Raw genomic sequence first — 16722 nt, 5'->3', positions numbered from 1 at the left:
CTAGTTAACTAATTGACTTTTGAAGAGAGGAAATACGGTTGCCAATATCAATAACAAAAAAGTTTTAATTCTCAACAAATGAAGAATAAGGGAACTAATTATAAACTACTTTGCCCCCTACTATGTAGCAACAGAACATTTTGAATATTAATAATAATGTAACATGCCCAGGTTAACAGAACAAAAAATAAAGAATTTAAATAACACAAGCTCAAAAACAAAATTAACTCAAATTAAAAAAAACAACCAGAAATAGCTGGATTTATACATACATTCTGTTAAACAGTAGGGCAGCTAGGTGGTACAGTGAATAAAGTGTCAGGCCTGGAGTCAAGAAAACTCAACTTCCTGTGGTCAGATTCAACCTTAAACACTTACTTTCTCTATGATCCTGGGCAAATTACTAAACCCTGTTTGCTTCAGTTTCTCATCTGTAAAATCAACTGGAGAAGGCAATAACAAACTTTTATCTTTGCCAAGAACATCCCTAATGGGGTTATGAAGAGTGACTGTAAAACAGTTCAACAATAACAACAAATTAAATCTTCCAAGAAAATTATGTATATACATATTTGCAAAAATGGCCAAAGAAAAGATCCTTCCCGTTTCTTTCTTTACACAAAAAGAGTGCTAGTAGTTTGGTTATTTCCTTCATGTATGACTCTCTGTGACCGTATCTGGTTTTGTTTTGTTTTTTTTGGCAAAGATGCCAGAGTAGTTTACTATTTCCTTATCTAGGTCATCTTACTGATGAGGAAACTGAGGTAAATAGGATAAGTGACTTGTCCTGAGTCACACAGCTAGTGCCTAAGACCAGATTTGAACTCAAGAAGATGAGTCTTCCTGACTCCAGGCCTGGCACTCTATCCATTACATCACGTAGCTGCCCAACCCAAATATGAACTCAATACTTACATAGAAGAACAAAATGTAAAAAGAAAATTCTTGATCAGTATCCTTATTGAAGAGCAACACACAAAATATTAAATATGTTATTAGAAATGCCTTAGCAACATATTAAAAAGATTTTACCGTATGACCAAGTTGAGTTTGTACTAGAGAGCCAGGCTTTGTTCAGTGTCATGAAAACTACAAACATAAGGGATTATATTAATTACAATAAAAATTGTTATGTTTGTTTCAGTACATGTAGAGAAGGCATTTGACAAAAATACAGCATTCATTTTTGTTAAAAACACTGAAAGCCTAGGAATAAATGGACTTTTCCTTAATATAATAAGGTATATCTACGTAATAGAGAAATGCAAGAGGCCTTTCCAGTAAAATTAGGGTTAAAATAAGGATGCCAATTCAGCACTGTTATTTAATATGATGATTGAAATACTTGCTGAATATAGCAAGAACCTACCCCCACAAAAAATAAGCATAGGCAAAGAGGAAAAAAAATACGGCTCTTTGTATATGATAGTCTGCTTAGATAACCCTAGAAATTCAACTTAAGCATTAATTAAAACAGTAACCCAGTAGCAGGATATAAAATTCACATAAAGCATCAGTGTTTCTGTAAATTACCAACTAAACCTAGAAGGAAATTTATTCAAAATAATTGCAAAATATATAAAATATTTGAGAGTCTACATGACAAAACACACGCCGGTACTATATGAATACAACTAATAAGACACTTATGATAGAAATAAAAACAAACACAAATAACTTAAAAATAATTACTTGTGTTTGATCCATGCCAACATAATAAAATCACATTACTACCCAAATTACCTTATTCAGTGCCATACCAATCAAACTGCCAAAATATTACTATATAGAGCTAGAAAAAATCATGAATTCTAAAGTAACAAAAGATCAAAAATGAAAAAAATGTGAAGGAAAGATGCCTAGAATTTCCAGCTCTTTAGGTGTACTACAAAGCTATAATCATCAAAGCTACTTGGTATTGTTAAATAGTAGGAAAGGTTATTACTGTAGTAGATTTGGTGCACAAAATCCAAAACCAAATGAACATTATGTTACAAGTTTTAAGTCAACTCCAGAGACCCCATTTACTACAGTAAGGATTCAGTATTTAACAAAAACTGGTCAGCAGTCTGGCAGAAGTTAGGTTTTTGCCAGTATCTCATGTTGGTTCCATTTATCTAGATGTAAAAGATCATATCTTCAACAAATTAGAGGAAGAGGAAAGGAAAGAGATTCCTTTCACAACCATGGTTAGAGAAAGAGTTTTGATGAAACAAGGAAGAAGAACATTCATAGGACATAAGATCAACAGTTGTGTTTTCTACACAGACAAAACAAGCATATTTAAAATTAGAAGGAAAACAGTTAACTGAGAGAAAAGTTTTTGCAGAAATTTTTTCTGATAAAGCCCTGATTCTCAAGATATATTTAAAGGACCAGTTCAAATATATAAGAAGAGCATTTCCCAATAGGCAAAAATTCAAAGCCTAGAAACAAGCATTTCTCAAAGGAAGAAATCTTAGCTCTCAGTAGTCATTAAAAGTGTGTGTGTCTGTGTGTCTGTGTTTTCCTGACCTACAAATACATGGTGGCCTCAAGATGCAGAATGATGAAACCTAAATCATGACACATGGTCAGTCCATGAGTTCATTTTTCTCAGCCTATGCTTACTTGTTACAAGGCTTTTTTGTTTTAATTTCAGAAGGTTGGGATTTGGCAAGGAAAACAAAACTAATGATAGTGGTGCCAAATTTAAAGAAAGAAAAGAAGATTATTGAAGCTTTTTTTAATGCATAGAAAGAAGTTCAGAAAAATCACAAAGATATGCTGGACAACTTTAAAACTTAAATTGTTGGATTTTATCACACATAAAAAATTGTAGATGATAAAATTTGCAATTTCATTTATATCATCTTTGTTTTTCTTTGCGTTTGGGAGTAAATGCTCATGTTTGTCGGTGTTTGTCAACTTCAGAATAATACCAAGTTTAAAATTATTCAGAAGGGATGAAAAGAACACACTACCACTTTAAAGTGAGTTTTTGAGTGACAGAATTCTCACTTAAGTACTGAGTATTGAGAACTGTAGTCCACCACTCTTGTGTCCTAGAGCACAGATCTCTTAGAGAATTCTTTTTTGTAGAGCTGGTGGCCATTACAGAAACCATAGCATGTTCTTAATGTCTATATACACACATGCTGTAAATGGCTTCTCACTAAGAGGGACTTTTGTTGAATTGATAGGAAGAAGAAGAAGAGCAGCCACAACCAGCACAGCCCACCCTCCCTGTGGATGAAAAGAAAAAGATCCCAGATCCAGATAGTGATGATGTCTCTGAAGTGGATGCAAGACATATTATTGAGTAAGAGGCACCCTTTACCACTCTCTGAGAAGCATGATAGGAGTGTGAATGGAGATCTTGCCTAATAAGTCATCTTTTTGGATTCATAGTTAACTTGTACCAGACCCTAGGGAAGCCCAGCAATTTCTGACCTTCCATCACAGGACATAAGTACAATCTCAAGTAATAGTCCTGGAAAATTTTACGTGCAAACCAAAGTCAGATCCATTTGTTTCTGTAGAGATTTTTTGCAGAAACTCTTCACTATAGGTTCGTTTCCTTTTACATGAAAGCCCCCACGTTTCTTTGACTTCTACCTAGAAGTGAATTTTTTAAAATTGGAGACATTGGGCTATTTCCCATATTTAGTTTGTGGATTTAGCCTCAATACTGGTGATGAGTCATTGTTTTACAAATGGAGAAACTGAAAGATAGTTATGCCAAAGTGAGCTGGTAGCAGTTGGTGGAATTAAGTCTTAAACTTACTTTAGGCTTGTCCTTGACCTGCTGCATCATATTTCAAAACCCTGAGAGCCCAAGAATTTACAAAACAGTTAGATTAGAGGCTTTAGAATGGACCTTAAGTGATCTCTTTATCCAAAACTTGCTCCTGTGACAATTGAGCAAACTGGAGAAGAAGTGCTTTGTCTCAGGAGACATAGTAAGGTAGTAGAGAAGGAACTTAGGTTGTCTGGCTGTTAGCCCATAGCTCTTGCCACGGTGCCATACTGAGGCATCTAATTTTCTAAATTACAAAACAATGGTGTAGTCTAGTATTACCATAACCAAAGAAATTTGTTTTGATAGAATATTTATTACAAAGATCAAGCATCTCTTCCCTGACTTTTTTTTTATGAAACCATAGGAATGCCAAACAAGATGTTGATGATGAGTATGGTGTCTCCCAGGCCCTTGCTCGTGGTCTGCAGTCATATTATGCTGTGGCCCATGCAGTCACTGAAAGGGTGGACAAACAGTCTACACTCATGGTGAATGGTGTACTCAAACAATACCAGGTAAGAGAAAGAATTGAAATACACCTTTCCAAGTATCAGTTAAGTGGGGTTCTTGCTTTTCTAACATATATCCTTAAAAGTGGGTTCATTAACAGCAGTTGAAAAATGCCATACTTATCATCATCTCCCAAGTAGATGTTAGATACAAATAATTTTTCTCTTTAGCCAAAAGCACCATGATTACTTTTTAAGCTGCTAAAATAGTTATAAATGGAATGCAGTGACCTGGTGGACACATGATAAAATGTTTTTTTTCTTCCAAGAGAGAGACAGAATAGTGGGCACCTTATGTTGCACATGCCTCTTGTTAGACTAATTGTAGGCTAAGTTTTCTTTATTCATTACATAAGATAGTTTGCTGAGAGATAGAGAGTCTGTCAGTTCCTTTTAAATGCCTTTTAACTGTGTCCTCCATGTCTGCCATGCACTTTCTCATCTCTCCCACTTATAGCCCTTGTATTCCTTGAGGTCTTGCCTCCTACAGAAAGTTTTTCTTGAACCTGATAATTGTTAGTATTCTCTTTCACCTCAAATTATCTTTCACTTAGATATGAAAATGTTTATTCCTCCCTGTAGAATGTAAGTTGCAGGAATTATTTTTTTGTTTTGATGAGATCCCAAATTTCCATGAGCAAGATATCATATTCCATTTAAAAATAATTATACTTTTTTGTATCTTTTTTCTCAAAATTCCCAGAATCTCTAAAGAGTCGTGTGTTATTCTATGTTAAATAAGTTGGAAGGTGATTCATTATTATTTGACCAACTTATTACCTACTTCCTACTTCATTAATGTACTCTTAAAAAGGGGACTCTGTCATTTGAGATACTTTTCAGAGTAAATTTTTCTCTTTCATCAACTTAATGTTACTTACCTATGTTCGCATTTTTGTCCTTTTTAGATTAAGGGTTTGGAGTGGCTGGTGTCCTTATATAATAATAATCTGAATGGAATCCTGGCAGACGAAATGGGCCTTGGCAAAACTATCCAGACAATTGCTTTAATTACATACCTCATGGAACACAAGCGTATCAATGGACCTTTCCTCATCATAGTACCTCTTTCGTAAGTTTGCAGAAGTAAAAGCTCCCTGGGATTGTATTTAGCTTAGTGTCCAAAATAAAATGACAGTAAGGCAAGACCAGATTAAGGTGGGTGGGAGGACCTTTTTTCTTTAACTATATACTAAGCCCCTAACTGTGGCTGGCATTCATAGACATCTATTCCATTGCTTACCAGGGTCTTAGTGAGAGAATATAGATGGAAAAGATGTAACTTCATCAACATTATAGGAAAGATAATTTTGGGTATATCATTAACACCTCTGTAGTATAGAAAAGATAGTGTTTTATTAGCATGCAGCTCATATAAATCCTAGTGACTGTCCTACAAAATAGACCTAAGAAGAAAAGAGAAGGGTACTATTTTGTAGCAAGATAATGTCTCTTGCTTTAATAAGTTAATGGTCATTCACAACTTTCTTCCAATAAAACAAGACAGTGGAGCCTTATTGTAGTCTTCTATTTTCTTTATCTCCCATCTCTGTTCTTTCCCCATGGTCTCTTCTTCAAGCTAATCATTCCTAGTTCTTTCAACTAACTTTTATGTGTCATAACCTCACGCCAGAGCCCTCAAAGCCCTGCTTATCTTTTCTGTATTTGTTCGAACTAATTACTGTCTCTTTGCCAATTACTAATTATGTTATTGTCTAATTATTGAACTATGACATTGCAAGCTGAACACAGTATGTTAACTGTGGTCTAAGGTAGCCCCCATTGTTGTTCTAAGTGCTACTGATAGAATGAGAGGGGGAAAAATTGACCTTGTCCTCAAGGAGCTCGTGTTGACATCATGTGAGTACAAGTTCTATACAGAGTAAATGGAGGGTAATTTCAGAGCAGATGCTCTAGTAGCTGCAGGTGCTTGGGACAGACAGACCAGGAAAAGTCAATCGATGCTAAAGCACATAGTTGAGAGATAGAGTATTATGTTCAAAGACTAGAAGGTAGGCTGTTATAGCTGAATCATAGAATTCATGCAGCAGAATAAAGTATTAAGAAGCTTAGAAAGATAGGACAAGGCTAGGATATTGAAGGTGATATTGGATCCTCGAGGTAATAAAATGCCATTAATGTTTATGGATGTAGTCAGACTAGCATGGCCTGACCTGTACTTTAGGAAAGTGACCTTGGTGGCTACTGGGAAAGGAATGGAGAGAGACTTGAGGCAGGGGCACCATTCAGAAGGATATTGCAGTATAGTCAAGGCTTGGGGTGATGAGGGCTTATACCAGGGTAGTTAGTGTTGGTTGCAAGACTGGAAAGAAAAGGGACTCAAAGGAGAGATGTTGTGAAGGTAGAAACAAGACTGTATATGTGGAGTTAAGGCAAGTAAGGAGTCAAAGCTGATACTGAAGCGTTTTGATTGTGGGTAATGGATGATATTCCCCTCTATTGTAAAAGGAAAATTGGGAGAAAGAGTTTAGAGGAAAAGATGAGATTGTTTTTGGACTTGTTGAGTTTGAGGTACCTATATAGTTAAAGAAGTCCTAAAGGGCTTTGGTGATACAGGACTAAAAAGAGAATAGATCTGGATATATAGATCTTGGAAGCATCTGCATAGAGATAATAATTGAATCCTTGGGAATTGATGGGATGACTAAACGACAGTATAGAGGAAGGAGAAAGAAGATTCAAGACAGAGCCTTGGGGGATATCCTTGGTCCCTGAGTGTGAGTATGATTTAGATCAGGGATGGTAATCTGCCAACTTGAGGCTACATATGGCCTTCTAGGTCCTGGGGTATGGCATTTTGACTGAGTCTAAGTTTTATAGAACAAATCCTTTTATTAAGGGGATCCTGAGAGAATGGAGGGAGGAGAGTGATGGAGACTTGAGAAGGAATGAAAAGGTTTGAAATAACTGCTGGGATCACTGAGAAAGTGAACCAATAGGGAGGCGTAAAAGGATTACCTTACTTCATTGGGTGCCCAGTTGAAATTATGTAACATAAATTTGTAGTGAACTCTTTGTGCATGATTTTGTAATTTTCTCCACCTCTATTCAGCAGCATTTGAATAGGAGCAAGGGAGGAGAATATTGAGAGTAATCATAATAATGAGAGAGGATTATTTTTTGGTTCAGAATCATTGGCAATAGCACAAAGGAACATGGGATTCAAGAGTATGGGGAAGTGTAGATGGAGCTGAACTGGTTCCCCGAGATGGGGAACACAAGAGTGTAACCAGTTCAGTGATGATGGCCTTGGGGAGAAAATTGAGAGATGGAGGTTTTGGGGTCACAAGGAAGATAAAGAAGAGGGACACAGGCTGTGAGACACAAGGAAAGATGGAATGATTAAAAAAAATATATATGATCAGATAATGAACATGGAAGTAGAACAGTTGTGAGTGATGTCAAGATCAGGAATATAACTACCTCTGTGTAATTGGAGTAGAGGGGAGAAGTATAGGGACTAGGTAAACTGAGGAACTGGATGGAGAAGTCTTAATGGTATGAAAGCAGGTGTTGTGGTGGAAAGAAAGTCTGAGAGCCAAGCACTGAGTCCAGAGAATGGAGATTTTCTAATGAAAGAATTCTTTGTGAAAGTAATCAACATAAGAATATTCAAAAAATATTTTTAAATGGTTCAAGAGGAGAATTAGAAGAAATGGAAATTAGGACAACTCTTTCATTCCATGCCATTGAAGACAGGGACTCAGAGAAACTTGATTTGGAAGCTGAACAGCTTAGGGCCACTATATGAGAAAAGATTTGGCATTTTTACATACAACTTTTTCTTGTCCTTTTGAGCAAGGTTCCTTCTTCCATGTCCATGTTGCATTCATTAGTCTCCCTCCTAACAAGTCTAAGTGATGTCTTTGAGGTCAGATTTCTCTTCTCTTATTAAGAATTGTAGTTGAATTTTTTAATTGACCCATAGTTTTTACATTTGTAAATGGACATCTGAGACCATAGGTTTATTACTGTTCCTCATCTTGGATGTTGTTACTTCCTATGTCCCCTCTATGGATACTTTTTCCCCCTGTGTCATACTCATTACTCACTGTGTTATCTGTATTGGTCTGTTTAACAGCTATTTTATCCCTCACCCTCTGTTTTCCAATTTAAAGCCCTTTTGACCAAAGTTCTTCGTAATCTCCAGCAGTGTTTTTTAGATTTCTTTGGGCCATACATTTGTCTTCATTTGAGTCATAAGAAGTGGGTTATGGTTGTCAAGTTTGAAGGGCCAGCAGCTAGAACTTGAGGCTGCTGTAAATATTGTTTCACATACATGCATATGTGAATGTGTGTGTATGATAAAATGGGCTTTTTTTTAGGCTAGCCTAGATATTTGCTAATCTTTAATCTTATCTCTTTGGGAAAACGTACTCCAAATTTTAAGCAATTTATGAACCTGCAGGAAACAAGTCATATTAAAGCTGGGGAAAATGGGTATCCATTACTTCAAGATGAATTATGGGGATATGAAGTAGATACTTTTATTACCTCTGTAACTCTAAATTTATTTTGTAGAAATTTTTATAGATGTTTGTTTTTTCCTTCATTTTTAAAGTCCATTTGGTAGTATAAAAAGATTCATTTTGCAACATTGAACATCAGTTTCATTAGTTTCTACTAATAAAGAACTGTATTCCTGTCTTGTATACCCCAAGCGCCATCCATTCTCTCAACAAAGATGCTTTCTACTTAAGTGCGAATATCAGAGTATATGGCCTGGGAGTTCCCATTTTTTCTCCTCAGTTTATTTCAACAGGACCTCATCAAATATCTGTTCTGTGCTAGGCATTAAAGGAAATTGTCATTGAGTCCCTGGCCAGGAGGAAGTCAGGGGGAGGGCATTTTGGCTAGAATGTTGAATATGCGCTGAGGGTTATATGAAATTAGGAAAAGATAAATTAGAGCCAGACGGCGAAGGGTTTTTCAGTGCCAAAGGCTCTGTTCATCTTTCATTTTTGAAGAAGACCAATGACGTCACAATGTTGGAGTCTGGTATGGTGTGTTCAGCTGTTGCTGATCAGACCAATATGAGTTTGGAAGGCATTAACTACCACAGATTAGGTGCGAGTGGTCTGTTAAAACTTTTAGAGTGGCTCTGGATTTGTGCAGCTCACATTTCCTTTGTACTTCTACAATTCTGCTTTGCTTATAGAATACAGCACCTTTTTTGATGCAGGCATGCCATGCTGGATGCTCCTCTGCTAGCATTTCCCATGTTTTACAGTCAGAGATACCTTGAGTGTGTCTGTATACTGCTTCTTCTCATCACCAGCATTTACTTTGTGCGAGTCCTCTCCATAAAATAGTCTTTTGGCCTTAGAGCTATGTGACCAGCCCATCTGGAGTTGCACTCTCTGCAGTAGAGTTTGAATGCTTCTCAGTTCAGCTTTAGAGAAGACCTCTGTGTCTGGTACCTTATCATGCCAAGTAATCTTTAGGATCTTCCCAGGATAATCCAAATGGAAGCAGTCCATATTTCACAGGCATGAAGCAGTGTAGTCATCATGGTGGTTTTTTAGGCCTTCAGTTTGGTAAGCTGGTAAGCAGCCTGATACCTCTACTCTCCCACACTCTTCTTTTGGAGCCTCCCAAAGCTGAGCTACCTCTGGCAGTATGAGCATCAACCTCATTGTCTATGTGGAAAACCCTGGAGGATAAATGGGAAGGCATTAGAATTAAGAGGGGTTGGCAAAGGCTTCCTGTAGAAGATGGGATTTGGAACTTAGAAGAAGCCAGAGAGGGCAATATGTGGAAATGAGAAGGGAGAGCATTCCAGGCATGGCAGATAGCCAGAGATGGAGTGTCTTGTTCATGGAATAGCAGGGATGCCAGTGTCACAAAATTAAAGAATGTGTGACTAGGAATAATGTGTAGGAAATCACGTAGCCCTTTCAGTCTCAGTTTCCTCATCTGTAAAATGGGAGTAGTCATAGCTCCTACCTCATAGGGATTGTTGTGAAGATCAAATGAGATGTGTAAGGAAATTTGCAAACCTTCAGGCTCTTTGTTAGCGGTTATTTTTATTAGCATCATCATCATTGTAACAAACCAGTCAAGCAGTAGTGAGGACTTGAATTAGAAGGGTACATATGTGGTGATGTGAAGATAAAGAATATCCAAGAGGAGAGGGTATGGTTAGAAGTGGAGAACGCTTCAAAGAGCTCAAGAAGCACATCTGAGAAAGAGCCATTGTATTTAGCAGCTAAAAATTCACTAGTCACCCTTGCATAGTAGAATCAGAATCTAGTTTGCCAAGTGGTGAGCAGGAAGTAAAGGGCTCCCATTTATGAGGCTAGGATCTGGGCTATGGAAAGAGGTGGAGGCACAGGACAATAGTATGTTTATAAGCATCCAGACAGGAGCTAGTGGGTTAAAAGAGATCGATAAATAGGAGGAGGCTGGGATGGAGAAGTGGAAAGAGATGTTATCAAGGGCCCATACATAGGGCCTGCCCTTCCCCTGTCCCTGGAGCAGAAGAAAACAGGATGGGGAGAGAAGCAGAAGAGATAGGAATTGAGGCAAAGAGCAAGTTCAAGATCTAGGGCCTTTTTTCTCTGTAAAATTGAGGTGGGGGTCTCTGTGTCAGGGAAAGACTTTAGATGGGCTTGGAAGGTTTGGAATCTATACTTCAGGGAGGGTGACTTTTATCAGGGAAGAATAAAAGGATTTCCATTTAGCTGTGAAGGTCCATTTGAGAAGGAATAAAAAATTTGTAGTGGACCAAGTAATTGCAGTTACATGACTTCCTCCAGCATTCAGTAGTAGTAGAAGTGGAGAAGAAATAGGTGAGAGTTTGGGAAAAAGTGAGTTAGAATAGAACAGCAGAGCAAAGGATTCAAAGATAGAGGAGAGTGTAAAATTGAACCAGTTAATTATAGGGTCAGACTTTAATGAGAGTAAAGTTAGACCAGAGCAGAAGTGATTTACTAGGAAAGCTGGGAGGAGTGGTCGAGAAGCAGTTAGGAAAGGGAGAAAGAATACATTTAGGATGAGTGAGGTGAAGGGAGAGATGGATGAATTAGAGGGTGTGGCCTGAAAGGAATGCCAGCATTCTTGATCATGCAGCTTGAACCTTTAGATGAGCTCAAAGGATGGCCTTCCTTATGTGTGGCTTAGTTTTCTTCATAAAGTATATTAGTTTCTTTCTGTATCCTTGCTGTTCCTCACACGTAACACTGTCTCTCTCGTCACCTTGCTTTTGTATAAGCTGTTCCACCATACTTGGATTATACTCCCTCCCCACCCCCACCTTTTAGCATCTCCAGTCAAGGTCCTCTGCAGAGAGGAAATAGGAACAGTGTTGTAGATCAGGGGTGTGAAATTTGCAGCAAAACCCGGAAGTCCTGCTTAAACCACATTAAAATGCAATTGGAAAATGTTTGACAAAATAAATACAAATATAATACTGCATACATAATATCAATTTGTGATTTCCTAAGTCAATACTGTTTCTGTTTGAGTTTGACCCCACTCTTTTAGATGGTTTAAGGAAAAAAAAGTTTTGAAACAGATATTGGTAAAGATAGTGACAGAGAGTGAGTCAGAAAGTAGGATTTCAATGCAGCAGTAAGGAACTCTGACCTGATCTACTTCTACCGTGTGATGCTTGCTTCTAGTCTGCGAGATACCTTTCTGCTCCTCGAAAGCTGACCCTCTGCCTGTGTCCTCTATAACCGTGCTGATTAACCCTCCTCTTCAGATTATCCCTTTGTAAAGTTTTTATTGCTGTATTTTAGTTTTATATCATTTACATTTGCTGGTTTATCTCTTGCTCTTTCCTTTCTCAGAGGAATTTTTTTCAACAGAACTAAACAAAATATCATCCAAGTACTATAGCAGCATGTAGTGTTCCCTAGCCTATTCGCAGCTTTGGCGAAGAAGGGAAGGGTGTACATTCTTCCTTGGGAGTAAACATGGTCATTACAATTTCACAGCATCCATGTTCATTGTTTTGTTGATCTTTGCATTTATGCTGTTGTCTTTATGTAAATACTTTCTTCATTTTCCTTAATTTTGTATTTGTTGGTACAAGAGCTTGCCAATACTTTTCTGAATTTATCTTATTATTTATAGCACAATCCAGCAACTCTTTCTTCAGTTGTTTGCTATTATGAAAAGTGCCATAGTGGGTAGGTCACTGGTCTTTTATTCAGGAAGACCTGGTTTCAGATCTCTTCTCAGATACTTAGTGTTTGATCCTTGGCAAGTCTCTTAGCCTCAGTTTCCTCATCTGTACAGTAAGTCAGGTAACATGACATACATTACAGGATTGTTGTGAGAGATCAAATGAGATAGCATGTTATAAATTCTTATTAAATATTGTTTTTTAAGAAAGATCCAGGATGAGTTTGTTAATGAGATGCAAAAGGTAAAATGGAAAGACCACTGGATTTAAGACCAAGGAAACCAGAGTTCAAGTTCAGGTTCTGATATTTACTAGCTGTGTGACCTTGCGCAGATTACTTAACTTTCAGCCCCAGTTTTCCTAATTGCAAAATGGAAATAATTCTTGTTACTTCCTACTTAACAGGATTATTTTGAGGAAAGCCTTTGGAAACCTTAAAGGGTACTATCCAAATATGGCCTCTTATTTTAAGAGAATTGGGCACAGTAGAAGGGAGCAGGGACTAGGTAGATAGTAAACTAGGGACTGGGGGGTGGGGGGTGATTAGGGGTGAATGAATGAGTGAGAAGAAAATAAAAGTATTCGTTAAATGTTTACTGTGCACTGAGTACTATGCTACAGATAAGAACCCAAGAGAGTCCCCACTCTCAGAGAGCTTACATTCTAATGGAAAAAGATAACATGTAAGAGGATTCAGCTGCCAGTCAGATGGAAAGGGCCTTGGTTCTTAAAATGCAGCAGCCAAGCTGTTGTCATCAATAAATATTACCAACAGATATCATTGAGGTTACTAAGGGAAGCAGCAGGACAGGTGATGTGTCTAGTGTACTGTACTTGAAAGGTGAGCTAGAAGGACAAACAAGGTAGGTCCAATAATAAACTTGTCTTTTCCAAAACCTGTTTTCTTTCCAGACATACTCCTAGGCACCAAACTTGTCATTCTTGCCTTGTCCCTTCTTCCTCTATATCCCATTAGTCACTAAGTCCTGTCAATTCTTCTTTTGAAACCTTGCCTGTGGTTTTTCTTGCCCTCACCATTGTAGTCCAGGCATAAAGTTAAAAAAGTATCACTTCTCATGTGGTTTACTGTACAAACCTCCTGTCTTCCCTTACTTTAGACTTTAGTCATTCCAATTCATCCTGAGAACTACTGTCAAACAGAGTCGAGTCTTCTGTTCCTCTGCCCAGCTTTTGATTCCCTGCCATGTTCTGGTGTTCCTTTGCCCTTTCCGTCTTTACTTCTCACTACTCCCTCAGAACAGCTCTTCTATCAGGAAAGTCAGGCCAGTCTTTTCACAGACAGTAAGCATGCTACATTCATTCATGACATGACTTGGTTCTTGCCTGTCCAGATGCCCTGTCTCCAGTAAGACCTGGCTCACATCCTGTTTCTTCTTAGGAATCCTTCACTGTTCAGCCCTCATTGATCTCCTCTACCTTGAATTCCTCTATTCCAGTGCAGCACTTTTTACTATCTACTGGCATGAATTGTTTTGCTGTTGTTTGATGTGTCCATTGGTTGTTCCTCTCCAGCTAGCCTCTGAACTCCTTAGCCACTGTGATGACCTTTGTGGATTGTACTGCCTCCCTCATAGTACCTAACACAGGTCTGGGCATACTGCTTGTGAATATTGTAGATTTGGATAATTTATTAGAGAAATGTGATTTGATAGTTCTTTTCCTTTTTTTTCCCTAGAACTCTGTCAAATTGGGCATATGAATTTGATAAGTGGGCTCCTTCTGTGGTGAAGGTCTCCTACAAGGTAAGTTATAGCTTATTCTTTCAAAAGTTCTTCTTGCTCATAAAATACTTTAAGGCAAAGGAATGAAAAGTCTTTATATGTGTTTTATATATGTACACATATACATATATGTGTGTGTGCATACACATATACACACATACACACATATGTTAGAAGTCATTATATGTTCGGAGCCAAGAACTGTCAACAGAGTCTGGTGAAAGGAGCCCTAGATTTGGCATCTGATACCGTGGGTTCAGATCTTGATTTTACAACCTTTGTTCTCTGTGACTTTGAGGAAGCTACTCACACTTTGCATTGTACTTTCCTTCCCTTCAAAATGAGGAGATTGAATTATGTGATGTCTGTGATTTCTTCCTGCTGAGTCTAAATGTTATATCCTGAGTAGGAAGAAGCAAAATGGAAACATTTTCAAAATCATTCCTTTCCCTTCAGGTCCTTCAACATTTTAGGTTGATTATTTGCATACTCAAGTTCACCAGCCTCCCAAGCTGGTTCTTCACATGCCAGAGGCCTCCTGGGGCAAGAGTATGATCTGGAGCTCTGACCCTGGACTAGCTTGTGGGGGAAGCTTTAGGTTGGAGGGTAGTAATTCAGTATGAGCTACTCCTTTCAAAGTCAGGTGCAGGTGTGTACTTGTTTGGACAGTCTGTGTTTTATTCTTTATCAAGACAGTACAGCTGACACCTGTTGTATCTACTTACTCTCCCTATTAGTTAGAATTACCCTACTGATTCTTCTGTGCACCCCACTAAGCAGCTTCTGCTTTCCTTTCCCTAGGGCTCTCCAGCTGCAAGACGAGCTTTTGTACCTCAACTTCGGAGTGGAAAATTCAATGTCTTGCTAACTACTTATGAATATATTATAAAAGATAAGCACATTCTTGCCAAGGTAAGATTTTTGTCACTGTATTTCTTCAATTGCAAACCCAGACTAGTCGTGAAATAGCTGACAAAAATGTTAATAACTGATCATTCTCTGTCTTACTTCCAAGTATTTCCTAAGCAGTTATCTTAAAGCATACTTTACCATGGTCAGAAGCTTGGAAACTGCTTTGCATAAGAGAAATAATAGTGTTGTTACAGTCATACAAGAAGTAAGCAGCCGTGCCTTGATTAGAGCTCAGATTTCAAGGCCCCTTCCTGATTCTGTGTCCTCACACTATCATTCTGTCCACTTCTGTGATGATACACAGTAGAAAAAACAAAAGCCAGAAGAGTTGGACCTACCCAGCCTAGTTATTTAGCTTGCAGAAACCTTCTTCACTCTCTGCTTTCTCTTAATATTCCCAGCTTAGTACAATGGGAAGATCACTGGTTTGATAAATCAGTCAACCTTAATTTCCTAGTTTTAAAATGAAGAGATCAGACTAGATTATTTTGAGGTTCATCTAGTTGTAGATCTGATACTATGATCTTTTAATCTGTGTTTCAACCTTCTTTAGAAATTGTAAGCAAATCCTCAGGAAAATTGTGGCAGTGTCCAAAGAGGTAGCATGGCATTGTTTTAAGAGCCCTGGACTGCTCCTATATAAAGGAGGATAATATTTGTCTTCAACAGGATGTTAAAGGAAAGTGCTCTGTAAACTTTAAAACATTAGATAAATGTGGGTCATAGTCATAATTGGAGCTTTTCAGTCTTCCCTATCAGTACCTCCTACCTCTCACCAAAGAGGTAAATTAATACTCCAGGAGATATTAGTGGTTATTCATCTCCAGGGTATTAGTGTAATGAAAGAGGATTCCCATCCTTCATGTGAAACTGATCCAAACTTAGGTGGGGCGTCACTTGACTCCTCCATGTCTTAATGTATTATAATTTATTCTCATAAACCCTACTATAGAGTAGGGGATTGGAATAGTTGATTTCTAAGGTTTCTTCCACTCCTATATCTAAATCCCATGCTCTGAGTGGGAGAAAGCCAAATGGACCTTTTTGAGTGTCAGAATCAGGTCAAGATGTTTGTTATCCACAGACTCTTCCTGAATTTACAGTCTGTGTCCTCCACAAAAGTTCTCAAATATATGTTAAGTTGTTGAGAGATGCATTGTGTACAGAATAGTGAACACCCCACCATTAGAGAAATCATGTATCCCTTATGAATGATGCTAGTTGTAAATGTCACTCTGGCATCTTATTCAGATGACTTCACTCAAGATGATGTCTGAGAAGCAAATGCTCTTAAAATCACCGCATAGGTGATCTACTCTGTTTGTCTATGGCTAGGCCTGAGACAACATATCAAGTGCTTATTGAGCACCTGAGCACCGTGTGTGTACAGTGCACTGTGCAGTATTCTGGGAGAGATGCCAGATTTGGGTAAGATGTGACCCCCCCCCCCCCCCCTCAACCCACAATGAACAAGAAGGTAGTATTTGAGTTGGGTTTTAAGGGGTTATTAGGAATTTAAGTGGGGAAGAAAACAAAGTAGGGTAATAGTACAGGCAGAGGCGAAGAAATGTGAGAGGACTCCTTGTGTTCAGCAGGCAAGAGGTTGCTTGCTTTGTTAACAGGGAC

General features: G+C 38.1%; 1 protein-coding gene across 14 annotated transcripts in view; it reads left to right on the top strand.

Annotated features, from left to right (window-relative positions):
- The window catches only part of SMARCA4 (SWI/SNF related BAF chromatin remodeling complex subunit ATPase 4), a 128145-nt gene that overhangs the window by 79257 nt on the left and 32166 nt on the right, over positions 1-16722 (top strand). For all 14 annotated transcript variants that reach the window (XM_072602324.1, XM_072602323.1, XM_072602333.1 and 11 more), the window contains 5 exons: positions 3183-3301; positions 4146-4296; positions 5199-5362; positions 14139-14205; positions 14986-15096. In XM_072602324.1, the coding sequence (XP_072458425.1) occupies positions 3183-3301; positions 4146-4296; positions 5199-5362; positions 14139-14205; positions 14986-15096 (612 nt within the window). The remainder of the gene's footprint in view (positions 1-3182; positions 3302-4145; positions 4297-5198; positions 5363-14138; positions 14206-14985; positions 15097-16722) is intronic.

This window comes from Notamacropus eugenii, chromosome 4 (genome assembly GCF_028372415.1).
Source record: "Notamacropus eugenii isolate mMacEug1 chromosome 4, mMacEug1.pri_v2, whole genome shotgun sequence".
In the NCBI taxonomy this organism is placed as follows: Eukaryota; Metazoa; Chordata; class Mammalia; order Diprotodontia; family Macropodidae; genus Notamacropus; species Notamacropus eugenii.
The sequence above is the reverse complement of the archived record's forward strand: the minus strand, read 5'-3'. Positions and strand labels throughout refer to the sequence as shown.